Source organism: Corvus cornix, chromosome 1A (genome assembly GCF_000738735.6).
Source record: "Corvus cornix cornix isolate S_Up_H32 chromosome 1A, ASM73873v5, whole genome shotgun sequence".
Classification (NCBI taxonomy): domain Eukaryota; kingdom Metazoa; phylum Chordata; class Aves; order Passeriformes; family Corvidae; genus Corvus; species Corvus cornix.
In genome coordinates this window covers 58167940-58182017 of record NC_047057.1, presented here as the reverse complement: position 1 = coordinate 58182017, position 14078 = coordinate 58167940, and the positions used below count along the sequence as shown (strand labels likewise).

The following is a 14078-nucleotide window of genomic DNA, read 5'->3' as shown; positions in this document are numbered from 1 at the left end:
TTGTTTTTGGAGAGAAAGTGTGCTGGCTCAGAGCCCCTCTGTTCATGTGGTTTCCCAGGAACAGGGAATTTGTACTTTACATTATACATAAACCTCAAAACATTTGAAGAAGGAGCTGAAGTGTAGGTAGAAGTGACTGGAGCATATGCACAGAGCCCTGTTTTGTCTGTCAAACCTAAAGATAGCTGCTGCATTTCATTCCTTGTTTGGAGACCTACATGCTCCGAACCTTTTCCAAGTTGCCACTTTTGCGCGATGCATTTTTTTAAGCAGACATTCCTAGTCTTGGAAACTGTGGTGGTGGTGGTGGTGGCTGTAGTGGCAATTTAAATTGACACTTTAAACCCTTGTGTTACCTTCTGTCTCTCTTGCCATTTAGCAGTGGATCCCCTGCATTTGCCTCCCACCCCTCCCAGCAGCCATGGCAGTGACTCCGAAGGAGGGCAGAGCCCAGCTCGATCACTCCCTCCTTCCAGCCCAATCCAGCTCCAGGCCACGGCTAAGGTTGCGTCACGCACAGCTTCAGTGCTCTCCAATTCCCCTCTCCTGACTGCACCACATGTAAGTTGAGCTGGCTTTCTCCATCATTTACCTGTGTGTCTTTTTTTAAACTTTTTTAGTTACTGGTTTTGGCAGAGATTTGCTAACTTTCTGTTGTTGTTTAGATGAATTCCTGTCTGGTCAAAACTGCAGATCCAGTAATTCTTGCTCACTGGTCTGTTCTGTTCCCACAGAGAACAGCATGGGCCTCTCCTCTAAGTTGAGACAGGGTTCACTGGCGTTATTAGCTTTATCCCATCAGGGACTGTGTTTTGCCTCAGGGCCCAGCCCTGCTGGGTTGACCTGTCTCTGGTAGATCTGCATCTGTCCTCTTGCCATGTCATTAGCAAGTGGTGGTCTTTAGGGAGGGATTTTCAGTGGTCTTTCTCATGTATCTCTTTCCCTGTTTGAGCCAAAGACAGTTTTACTGTTGGCCTCAGTGTGTACAGAGCTGGGCCAAGAACCACTGTTTTGGGGGAATCCTGTCCCAAAGGTTCGAACTCTGAATAGAAGTTACCTAAAATGTCTTCCACACATTCACAATTGCAGGGGGCTGTTCTAGTAGGCCTAGTCCTCTCTAAAGGGGGAGACCTGCCTCTCTTCCCTAACAACCTTTTCTTCTAGGACTGTGTGCACTTACTGTTTTATATTATTTCATTTCTATGACCTTTGAAGAAATTACAGGGGACTGGCCCTCTCATTCTGACAGAAGAAGAGAAGAGGACTCTGATAGCAGAGGGCTACCCAATCCCTACCAAACTGCCCCTGACAAAAGCAGAGGAGAAAGTTCTAAAGAAAATCCGCAGGAAAATAAAAAACAAGGTAAATGTTAGTTTTGCTGGGTAGTTCCTACTTGTCCTTTGTTTTAAAAAATGCTGCAGAATTCTGTAGTCATGGTCTGTGGTACTGTTGAATGCTGTAAGTTGTCTTTTAGTAAAGTGCTTTTCTTTGTTCCTAAACACATCCATCAAATTGTCTGTCACTGTGAGCGTGCCTCAGTGTAGGTATTTACCTGAGCCCATTAACAATAGAGTATTTAGCAGGCAGAGTATCAAGTTGCTGTGGCTTGGCTCCGTTTAAAAATCAGTACAATTTTCCCCTTATGGTAGGCAAAGACCTCTGTGTTCTTTGCATGGTGAGGAAGGTGTTCTTTTCTGTTTCCTGTTTTAAAATATGACTGTGTATTTCAGTGCACTAGTCTTTTGATCACTGAATTCAATGACTTGTAAAGTTGATACCAAGGCTGCCAAATGGCCCTATAAGCCTTTTTTTTTTCCTCCTTCTGACATGGGGAAGATTCTAGTGATAGGGAAGAATGCAATTTTTTTCAGACCTGGACAGCTTACTTGTTCTAGAGGATTTTAGCACATCTTTTGTGGTTACTCTATTCTGCTGCTGGTTTTGCAGATAGAGGTGTAAATTTGTCCATACTAAATTGGAATTTGGTCTTTTAATGTGTTTTTTCAAAAATTCTTGAAGTGGTGTGCATTTCATGTACCACTTACATAGAATCAGAGTCATTTATATTGAGGAGAAATCCGGAGGTCCTTTGGTCAAAGCCCTGGCTTGGGAACCAGGATCAGCTTAGAGTAGGTTGCTCAGCGTCTTGTCCAGTCACATTTTACTGCCCCAAGGGGTGATGAGTCCTCTGTGTCTCTGGGCACCATGTTCCCATATTAGGCCACGCTTGTGGTAAAAACAAATAAATATAATCCCTAGTGTGTAATTGGAATTTCCTTTGCTGCAACTTCTATTTGATGTCTCTTGCCATTTTGCTGTGCACCTGAGAGCTCTGGCATCATCTTTGCTGCACGAGATAGTTGAAGACAGCCATAGGATTCCCTCCTTGGCCTTCTCTTCTTCAATCTGAACAAGCCCAGCTTTTTCTGCCTTTCCTGAAATGTCACGTGCTCTGCCATGCTTATTATAGCAGTAGTTTGCCTCTGGGCTTGCTTCTGTACATCCAGAGGATTTATTTCTGAGTCATGGACTGTACTGCTGTACTCAGCTGTGGTTTTGCAGTCACTGAACCGAGGGGGAAGAACTACTTCTCTGGACCTGCTACCTACAATCTCATTGATGCAGATCCAGGTTTGGTTGGCTGCTTTTCCAACAGGGGCATTGCTGACAGATGTTTGACTTGTTCATCAGGACCCCATGTCCTTGTCTGCAGAGTTGCTTTCTAACACATTCATGGGCTTTTCCTCTCCCAGATGCCACACATTGTCCTGGGATCATCTTTTAGTATTTGTCCTAGGATATTCTCTCCAGATGAATCTGATTTACTTTTTAAGGTTAGCAGGGGATGATTTTTTTCATGTGACTGAGAGGAGGAGTCTTGCTTCAGAATGTGGAAATAGATCAAGTCAGTGCTTTGCTTGCCAGGAATAAAAATGAGAACAAGACAGAAGCTTGAATCTAATAACACTGGGGCTTCTTACCAGTTTATTAATTCATCTCTGATGCTTTTGTTTTCTATGCAAATATTTGGTGTTCTTCCTCCTTTTTCCTTAGATCTCTGCCCAGGAAAGTAGAAGAAAAAAGAAAGAATACATGGACAGTCTGGAAAAAAAGTAAGCCAGCCTCCTTCCTGTTTCAAGCAGGCGAATAGCACTAGTTGTGGGACTGGGAAGGGATCCAGCTGTGGATGCTGGGATGGTTCCATGCACAGAGTGCCAGCTGCCATCTCGTGGCAGCGACTGAGAAAAGGCCCTGCTCCTGGCAGCTGCTTGTTGGGGGGTCAGGATGGTGCCTGCCTGCAGCAGGTCATTAACGTGCCAGCAAGCCCTTCACACCTTAAGTTGGGCAGGACCAGCTGTATTGGCCTTTGCCTCAGGCAGCTGTGTTGGCCTAGTGGACAGGCAGTCCAGGGAAAGATGGATCCAGAGTGAATATATTCTGTCTTCTAGTGCAGATGGAAACAGAAATAGGAAGTGGGTGAGTCAGGACTGCCTGGGAAAATAAGCAGGACTCAGGAAAATAGCATGTGACCCATCAACTCCCTTAGCAAGCAGGAGGCAAACCCCCAGTTAGTGATTTATATTCCAAATTAATCTTTCTTCCAGGAGATGAATATTCTAGTATTACTCTTATGCAATTCACCAGATGGTTCTGTTAAAACCCTTGTACCATCTTTGGTGATATCTTTGATGTCATTTCCATTTTTTTCTTGTCTCTTTATAGCTCTGTCTTGCTTCCTCAGAGTTACTCTTGTGAAATTCCACCTCATGCATACCAGATATCAAGGCTATTTCCTTTTCCCTTTTTTCTTCTTGAAGCTATTCAGGATGGTCCTGTTTGTCTTCTTAGGAGTCACATATTTTACTTGGACCTCTTACGTGCCGTGTTATGACAGTTTTCTTTAGTTTGGGGATTTCCAGGGACAGTGTGGAAATGGGTAGTATCTTGGGACAGTCTTGAGCACAGTCTTTGGTCTCCTGGCTTGTTAGCCCTCATAAACTTGAAATTTGAGGATCTGATTTCAGAAGCATGGCATTTGCCAGGCAACTAATGCAACTTTGGCTGTGTGTTTCACACTATGAAGAGTGATTAAATGTTATGACTGAAGTTCATTGGTGTAATGTTTCTTTAAATTTAGGCAAGATCATAGAGCTCTCAGTGAAAGCAAGTTTGCCTTGTTTTACAATCACTTGAATAAATAACTGATGTTTTTATATTTCTTTCTGCTGTCTCCAGAGTTGAGACCTGCTCAAATGAAAACAGTGAGCTGCGTAAGAAGGTTGAAGTCCTGGAGAACACTAACAGGTAAGGTATGGAGATCACCAAACAAAACTGTAGCAGGATATTACAGTGAAAAGTGGAAATAAGGAGGTTAAGAGATCAACTGAAATATGAACAATGGCTGTGTCTGATGGGCTTCATGTCAGAGAAAGATGTGGAACGCCAGTTACTGTGACTGCAGTGGGATGTAAAACATGGAGGTTTTGATGGCATGTCTTAAACTCTCTCCTAGCCTGTGGTGTGCTTGAGAAACCTTTTAGCACTCTTCTCTGAGTTCTTCCACTACCCAAGGGAAAGTAATTAGAAATACAAAACAAACAAAAAACTACAGTCCAGCTCTCCCAGTTGTCTTTATTTAGTGAAATTTTGCCAGGAGGCTTTAACCTGGGACATGACACTTCCAGAAATTACAGTGCTAAAACTCAAGTCATTATTAGTTCCTTCTGCACTACTAGATGTCATTGCAATTACTGTGCACCCTTCTAACCATCTCACACCCCAGAATTTCCTTCATTTGGAAGGAAAATCACCTTCTTGTTGCTTCATTTCTGAGGAAATGGGTGACTCAGTGGTGGCTTTTTCAAAGGACACATGGCAGAAGATGTTGAATAGCTAAGCTTTTAATTGGGTGTTAGCTGAGAGTGCAGTGTCAGTCCTGGCTTTTGCTCAGTGTGGCAAATTCCAGTGAGTAGGTACTAGATGAGCCCACTCTTAGCACTTTCCAGCTAGAGGCATTTGTAGTGATGGTGGAATATTACCATGGAACATGATGGTGACACTGAAGTGTGGGAGGAAGCTGGGTTTTGAAGATAAGACCCACAATCATGGAAAATGGCCCTGGAGCTGATCTGGCAGCTAGTGTATTGCTAATTGAGTGGCATGTGTTGTTTCTGATCTCTGGATCCAGTCTCTGATTTCATGAAGCCAGACCCTGTAGTACTGTGACTTGCTGGAGAGTGTCTCCCACACACTGCTCATGCATAAAGACATCTGCTGCTTTCTTGAAGAGAGCCAAGCCATTTCTGTGCCTCTTATATCGTCCTCCAGGGTTTGACATAAAAGAACCAGGAATTATTCTGTAGGTGTGTAGTAGGGATGTCTCACCCAGAATCTGTCCCAGAAGGTACTGAAGCCAACTTCTCTTAAGAAAAGGTGCAGCTGTAGATTATCCACTTGGGGACAACATGTTGTCAACCCTGGAATTTTTCTCCCCACTTAAGATAAATTTGGTCAGCTGTTTTCACCTCTGAGCTGTTGAGGATGCACTCATGAGAACCAGCTATGTTGGTATTGTCCATTCTTTCAGAAAGGACCTTTAGCATCTTATCTATTATTTGATTATCTTAATTCTTTCATGCTAAATGCTCTAAAAACTTTTAAGTAAGTGATATTATCTCCAAATCCTTCATACTTTGGCCATGCGGGATGAGTTGCATTGTTTCCTTCCCACTGCCGTAGCATTGATATTGATCTGCGATCTCTTGCAGAGAAGCAGATGTTCATCCTTCTGCACAAAAATTCTTGTAATTCATGGCAATGCTGTTTTGGCTATTTACATATCAACTGAGTCTAAAATGTGCTAAGGCTTACATATGAAATACTGAGGAAATTTGTTAAAGTGCCTGCTTTCATCAAACCTCAGTTTTGTAACATACCATATTATGAGGCTTTCACCTTAACTCCAAAAAGCCACTTTTCCTATTTACTGTCTCATTCAGAGAATGGTTCCAGGCCCTGGTTTAATGTACATTATCCACATCCTACAGTGAATTCAAAATGTCTTATTTCCTCACTGGTATTTTCACAGAACCTTGGCATGACGTCCAGAAACTGTTCATGTTTCAGAACTTGTCTTCACAGCATCCTATAGCTGGAACTTCCATCTCCTACATACAGTCAGGAATCAAAATTCGGAGCAGTGGTGGTCAAAATTATTTAGAGTCAGTTTGGTGTGTCAGATGCCCAAATTTATATATTTAGGACTTTATTTCTCGAAGTACCTAGCACAGTTATGCAGACATGTATCTTATTTATTATGCCCAAAGCAGTGCCCTAGTTAACTTTAGTTGTAACTTTGAGTTCATTTCAGTAAAAAATGAAGATATTATTGAATATATTATCTAAAAGTAGATCTACAAACATCAGAGCTGTTCTTCCATTGTGAATGATTGTAAGAGTGGAAGAAAGATAACAGGAAAATAAGAGCTATGATTGCATATTAAAATGATGCATTCAAGTGTAGATGAAGACAAAGTTGGATTTTTACCTTGTTGAAAAACTGGGCTATAGCTGCTTACCTGAAAGTTCATGAGCATGTATTGCTGTCAGTCAATATCATGTTTATTCTCAATCTAGCTGGATTGAGAGGAACTGAAGGGCAATTTCCAAAACATACAACTATTGAGCAGCAGTTTCCTTTCAGTATGTGCAATTAGATTTTTAAGAGCATGCTATTCTATATATAGAAAACATTTGCATTGATAGATACCTTAGACTTAAGGGAAACCCTGCTTGCATTTCAAAATCTGGCTCCAAACCATGGAAATGCTAGAATTTTTTTCTGATAAAAGTGTTCCTTCATTACTCTCAATAACATAAAAAAAGTTAGAAGAATCTTCCTTGAAAGCCAGCCTTAGCCTGAAAATCTGGGTCCAAAAAGATGTAATGTCAAAGGTGCAAGTGTGGTTAAAAAAATTGCATCCAGGAACATTTCCTTTGGCATTCACACATCTTAAAAGACAAGGCAGGATCAAGATGCCGGAGTCTTTAATTCTCATTACTTTGAGTGGGTGAGTGCAGCATTTTTGTTAGCTTTAGTATTAGAACACTAGCATATGTTACCTCTCCTAATTTGTGTGACTCAATCCCTTAGAAGAAACCTGTCCAAGTTCCTTCCTAGGCAGTTTTCTCAAAACTTAGGAAGCATGTTATGACATGCGTATCTGTTCTGCCTTACAGCCACAAGTGAGCCATTGGTTTGAGTAGCATCTAAACATGTGGGACACTGCTCGCTTAGAAAGCAGAGGGTGTGAGAAGAAGCTGGCACTGGGTAGTGAACTGAGTTGTCCCAGTCACCAGCAAGGCTTGATCCACTCACATTTTGGCATGGAGACCAAAGGCAGAAATTTCCAGTGATCCAGAGGGTTGCAAACATTCTCTGACACCAGCGTTGTTTAGCTGGGAGCCGGGTCTGTTTGGACTTAAAGACAATTTTGAATCATCTGGTGCTGGATATGATGTGTTGAAAAGTGCTCTTGCTTCTCACTTCTGTTGAGTCTGTATTTGTAAGTATATTGATGATCCCTTTTCCTGGAGAAATGATAGACATAGGATCCAGTGCATGCGTGGTTGAGAGTGTCACACATGGACAATGCATGCAAGTGGCTGCCAGAGTTGCTCCCATGGAGTAACAAGTAGCCAGCTGTGTAGATCTGCAATAACAAGCACCTTAAAGGCAGCACTTTGTAAATAAAAGTGGTATATTCTTCCATTTCTCCAACTCGCAGTCGTCTAAAGATCAAGTTGCACATCAATTTGACCCACCAAGGGTTTATCAGCACCAAAGCTGCCAGACTTCACTGATTTGCTTGGCTGGTTTTTTTATTTGAGACTGGTAAAGTAATTTTACCAAATCATTTTCAAGGAGTAAAGGATCTAGGTTTAAGCTGCAGTGAGGTATCTTGCACTTAAATTCAGGCCACCCTTACAATATTTGACAAAGCTTGGCAGCCCTGGAATAAATCCTTGCTTTCAGAGCAGCAGGACATTGGCTTTCCTGCTGAAACATCTTTTATGAAAAATTGATGGAGATTTTCTTTGTAATTCAAATGACAAAAAATATGGATTTAAGTGGTCTTTTACTTAAAACCTTACTTTGGAATTTGTCCTCTTTCCTACAAATGGGACAGGCAGAGAAGGAATCTGTGTAGAGTTAAAAGACAGAATGATTTTTCTCTCTCCTCATCAGAATTAGGTTTTGTTCCTCACAGAATCGGAACAATTCTCTAAAAACTTTTGATTAAGACAAAGTGTTTGGTGTCCCCTAGAAGATGTCTTGTTTGTTTGTTTTTTTGTTTGTTTGAATCGATGTTGGATTTTAAACAGAAGTATTGACTTGAGGAAGTCTCCCAGGTGGTTCTGTAGTGAAACTTCTCTCCTTAATCAAAGTATCACTGGGAGCAGAGGGGAAGCCTTGACTTGGTCCATACTTTGGTAGTGAAGAGGCCTCTTCTGAAGATGAATATATGTGAATATGCATCAAAAGACATCACAGGCAGACCAAGGTTGCTGGCAGTAAGTGAAGGAAGTGCAGGAGTCTTCAGTCGCTTTACAGCTTTCCTATGAGGTGCTTCCATTGGCAGGGAAAAGCGTGAAAGCACGGTCACACCTCCTATGGAGGTGACCCTCTAATTGAATATCCCTGGGAAATGTGTCAGACACAGTGAAAATAATCCCTGTGGGTGCAAACCCCCTTAGCATGCTGTCTTGGGATAGCATTTTCTCCTGTTAGGACTTAGCCATAGGCAGTGTATTCCACTAAAAGCATTTGTGGCCTTTCTACTGCTATTTAGAGGGAGCATCGTATTTTAGGAAAGTCCTTGTTCTGCTGGGCAGAGATTTTGCCTCTCATGGTCCAGATCATCCACGCAGCTGTCCAGTCACAAGCTTTTGCATGGGAATCTTTTGACCTCAGAATCCAGATTTCCACCATTCCAGATTCAAATCGAGAATAAAAGCACCAAGGAGTGTCCCATTTTGGATGTGGCAGGATAAACTGATGTCATCTCTGATTGAACTTGTTTCTTGCTCTTCCCTTGGTTCTTGCTCACAGTTTGCAAATGCACCTGTATCCTGTCAGCTCCAAACACTGAGTCCTTGTCTGTTGAGAAGAAAACAGTAGCTCTGCTCAAACAGATAAATGACTTGGGGAAGAAAGACATTTTAAGTGAAGATAGTTGGTAAATAAGGTGGAGGATGTGTATTGGAGACCTCAGAATACCTGCCTAATTATACTTTCCAAAGAGACTGTTTTGTAATCAGCTCTCTGGGCCCACTCTGCCCAACAGGTTTTTTAAATCGAGCATAAAAAGGCAGAGATGAGCAAAATGAGGAGAATTGCCTCTTCTCTGTTGATTTCCTCACCAGCCATTAGCTGTTTTCTCACTGACGCCTCCACAAAAAGTGGCAAGAATGATCAGCATTTCAAGGCTGCTGCTGCTGCTGCCAGCCCCCGAGCTGAGGAGGATGAGAGCTCCTTCCTCCTCACTCTGCAGAGCTGTTCTGTGTCGAGCCCAGTGAGTCAGGCCCAAAAAGGGGGAAAGATTTAGTCTTCCAAAATAGCACTGGAAGTGAAAGTTCAGGGTTAAAAAGGCATTGCTGTCTAACACAGCTGGTGGCATGGGGTGGGAATACTGCGTGCAACGTGTTGTGTGCCAGGAAATGATGTGCACAAGTCTGGTGAACCCCGTGCCATGCAGTGGATGTGAGGAGGAACTGGGGAGAGATGCCAAAGGGAGCAGGGAATTAGGACGGTCTCATTTATGTGATGGACACTGTTTGTATCTCTCAGTTTGCCTGTGGTCTCTGTAATACTGAATAAAGGATTGAATCGGGCATATCACTCTCCTTTTTTAAATACTGGGCTGCAGAATAAGCCATGCTCTCAAGAGCATGCAAGACATCCTTTCTTAATAAGTTGAGAAGGATCTGCTGGCCCAGATAAATCTGTGCTGTGAGAATGCCTTGTGCTCGTTTCAGAATGTATTCCTGAAGTCCTTGAATTCATTAAACCCTAATTAGCGATGAGCACTGGTGATTTAAAAAATCTATGAAAATAGGCAGACCAGTGTATATTGAGCTGTGAAGGCACCTCTGGGTCTGTCCTACAATTAGCTTTTAGCCAGTTTGGTCTTAAAATACTCCTTCTATTTTCTCTGACATCCTGACCTTGCCTCTTGCTTTAGCTTTTGACGTAACAGCCTCCAAAACTGTTGTCTGGAGTTTCTGTGGGGTATCCTCCAGAGTAGGTTGTGAAACTTACAGAAGTGAAAAGTAAACTTGGAAACAAACAGCAAATTTGACATCTTGATATAAAGTTATACTATATTTGTGTTAAGGACAGGCATTTGGGTTGCTCCTTGATTGTTAAGAAAACTGCTGTGAAAACCCTGTATCAATCATACTTTGAGATCATTTCCCATTTAAATTACTTGTATTCTGACTGTAGTAATTGATGCTACAGCAGAAAAAGAAAAAAAACCAGAAAGGCTCTGCTGGTCTGGGACTGTTGACTCCATCCATATGGGAATTGTCATTAAGGTTGGGACCTCTGAAAGACACAATCAGAGTATCCACTTGCAGCATCTGCAATTTTTGTCAACTCTGCAGTTTAACAAATAGCAATAAAGTGTTTTATTTAATAAATGAATGTGAGAAATGAGGTCTGTGCCTATGTCTGGTTTTAAGACATTCTCTTTAGAAGTCATTCAGCATGTGTTCTAAACCACTGAACAGCAGGTTTTTGGAAAAAAGGAGGTAGCCCTATACCTTGATAACCAATGAGAGCAGTTATAAACTCAATTCTGCATCTTTAAAAATAATGGCAAAATTCCTGCTGAATTCATGACACAGAGTCAGGGTATATATGCAACTGGTCTCTTGCATGTAGAGCAGTTTCAGTTGTTAATGTGCCATTTCTTATAGAAACACTGAAAATACAGTTTTTATTTATAAGAACTTACTGAAAGTACTAAAGAAATAATTGTTCAGGGACATCAGCTGAGGGAAAAGCAAAAGATCTTTTTGAAAGTTCCAGTGCTAATACATGTAAAAACTTCATAAAATTAAAAACATTCCTTGCTAGTGATTTCAAGGAGAAGACTTTAACCATTTCTACCTTATCCTAAATGCTGTATTATTTCCATGTGTGGAATTTGAAACAAAAAGCTATTTAACCAACAAGCAGGTCAGTGTGTGTGATGCTTGTCTGTTGTCTTTGCTTTCCAGAACACTTCTGCAGCAGTTGCAGAGACTCCAAGCCATGGTTGCTGGCAAAGTGTCCCGCTCGTGTAAGGCAGCTAGCACACAAACAGGGACCTGTCTTATGGTGAGTGTCCCTAAAGCTGGGAACTGTAAGGGAATGAGAATCTCTTTCCACTCCTCAAAGGCACATCTCTTGTTCTGCAAAGCCTCTCAATGGCAAATTTGCAGCCTGGGGAACTCGAGTTCTTTTTCGTGATTTGACAATTTTGAGGGAGGTGAGACTTGTGACTGATGAAGATTAATGATTGTGCGAAGGTACTAAGTTCTGAAGGAGACTGGGCCTGTGCCTTTGGTTGGGTGCTGCAGTGATGAAAGAAGGAGCAATGCTCCTCCAAGTAACCCAGTTTATAATTTCCTGCAGTATTATATGTGGGAAATGGTGTTTAGGGTTATAAAATGAAAATGAAGGGTGATCTTTGAGGCTCGGTTCTTTTGATACCAATAAAAATAAACTTGCTCAAGCAAATCAAAATATGACTGAGGCTGTAAATCTACCTCTGTTCTATTTCAGTAGTAGTAAAGATAAGAAAATTAGTAGAATGAAACATTTCCTTTTCCTTCCTTACACTCATCTATCAAGTTGCCTTTATACCTAAAGTGCTGCAAATTGATGGAAATCATTTACAAGGCCTAAGATGTTCTCCCAGTCTAGCTTCACTGTCACTTGGAAGCAAGACTGGGGCCAGCAGCAGAAGTGACCTTGGAACTTCTCAGCAGTATCTGTAAAGCACACATGGCAGCTTTATCTGCTTTTCAACTTCGTGAGTAAATAAGGCAGCTGGTCAGAATGGTGCAGACATTGAAAATGAAACCAGCATTGAGATGTGCCCTTTAGAACACTGAATTGTTATTGTATAGGTGCCTTTTCTAGGTGTGTAGTGATGAGAATGGCCTCAAATGATTTGTTTTGATAAAGTAGCAGTTCTCATGTGCGCATGTGGGTCAAGTGCACTTACTTCTCCTGCATCCTCCCTTTGCCAGATGGTGGTGCTGTGCTTTGCAGTAGTTTTTGGCAGCTTCTCTCAGAGCTATGGGCCATATCCTTCTGCTACAAAGATGGTGTTGCCCAGGCAGCATTCCTCACCAGAGTCCTACACAGATTCCATTGGTAAGTGACAGCTGTTCCAGTCTTGCTCTTTACTTGGTTGTACTTAAGCACTTGTTTTCCACCCCCATTCCTAACCCCCTTCTCAAGCACCTATTGCTTTTCTGCTCCTTAAATGGCCATTTTTTTATATAAACCCATGTTTTTCTAAGAAGGATAGTTTGGCAAACTATGCTGATGGCAGCAGTCTTCATAAAAATGAGCAAAACCTTTTCCCCACTAGCATCCTTGGTGCTTCTGTTTAAAGAATTTTTGCCTCTGTTTGTGGGACTAAAGATAGTGGTCTGTGAAAAGTAGCAGGGTTTCTACTCAGTAGCAAATGTTCATACTGTTAAAATGCACAAATTACTTCAGTTGATGTTTTCTTTGCCACTGTTACCAAAGAGTCCAAGGACTGAATGGGAAATTGTTAGTATTACATAACCATAGTGAACCAATATATTATCAAAGTTATTATTTAATTTTGTTCTTGTTTTGTGAATAATTTAGAGCTTTTTGATCCCTACCTGGAGCATTCCTGTGGTTTCTTTCTTCAGCTATCAAATTGCCAGTTAATCACTGTGAAAAAGAAAGGTCTTTGCTGCTTTGGCTCTGCTCTAACAGTTTCCATTTCCTGAAATGACCAGGGCTGTTCTCTGGGCTCTCTGTTGCTCATCTCATTTTGCCTTCTGTCTTTGTATGCAGTGAGGTCAAGGAGTCTACTAATTTATGAAGAGCCTCACCAGCTGGAGGAGCCATCAAGCCCGATCTCCTTTGCAGATCGCAATGACAGGCAAACAGACACCTCCAAGTTCACAGCACTGTCCCTGGAAGCTGTGTCAGGGACGCAGCAGGATGATATAATGCAATTCACAATAGCCAACGAGACCAGGCTAGAGAAATCAGTGCTGCTGGGCCTGCAGCAGCACAGGTGAGTGCAGGGTGGGCTGCTTGGGACACAGGTGTTCTGTCACTGTTGTTCATGCCTGAAGGCCGGAGGTTAGACTAGCAGCTCAACTATGCTGGGCACCACGAAGCATGAAGTAAGAGTTTGGTTTTTATCTGGAGAGTCTACAAAGTCACTGTTGCTCTGGAGAAGTAGTTACAGCAGAACTGCAGTAATACAGCTACCAAACTCAGTACTTCTGCCAGAAACCTAACCCCTGTAAGCCTGTTAGTTGGGCCTACCCACTTCTTTAAAGCACTTACTTGTGTGCTTCCCAAAGGAATAAGCTTTTGCCAGTTGTATGGAGTGTGAGGTTGTGACTCACTGGGCTTTCTATGAGGTATGGGCGTGAAGAGCTGGAGTTTCTCACAGCAGTCGTCTTACTAAAACATTACTGCAGAAAGTTTGCAGGACTCAGTCTCAAGAGACAGACATATAAAATTACCTGAGTACTTAAGTTCCTACACTGAGTTCCCTCACTTTCAGCATAAATGTAAGGGTTTTTTTGTTGTTGTTGTTTTATTTTTTTTTTAGCATAAATGTAAGTTTTGCAGGCCTCTGAAAAGAGAGCGATTCACTGGTTTAAATACGTGTGCTTCTTTCTGCTGCACCTTTGCTTGCCTAGAATCAGAGAGATGACTAATTCAGTATGTTACCAGACTCAACTGACTGACAAATACCTGGTAAATGCTGAATGGCTCTTCAGCATTAGCCAATTCAAGCAGG

The 14078-nt window shown here is 41.9% G+C and overlaps 1 protein-coding gene across 2 annotated transcripts in view; it reads left to right on the top strand.

Annotated features, from left to right (window-relative positions):
* The window catches only part of CREB3L2 (cAMP responsive element binding protein 3 like 2), a 74515-nt gene that overhangs the window by 53647 nt on the left and 6790 nt on the right, over positions 1-14078 (top strand). Inside the window, exons 5-11 of one of the 2 annotated variants that reach the window (XM_039570541.1) lie at positions 383-561; positions 1216-1362; positions 3055-3113; positions 4237-4305; positions 11287-11386; positions 12304-12430; positions 13112-13337. In XM_039570541.1, coding sequence (XP_039426475.1) covers positions 383-561; positions 1216-1362; positions 3055-3113; positions 4237-4305; positions 11287-11386; positions 12304-12430; positions 13112-13337 — 907 coding nt within the window. Of the gene's footprint in view, positions 1-379; positions 562-1215; positions 1363-3054; positions 3114-4236; positions 4306-11286; positions 11387-12303; positions 12431-13111; positions 13338-14078 lie in introns of both variants that reach the window. The other variant, XM_039570540.1, reaches the window with a different exon arrangement.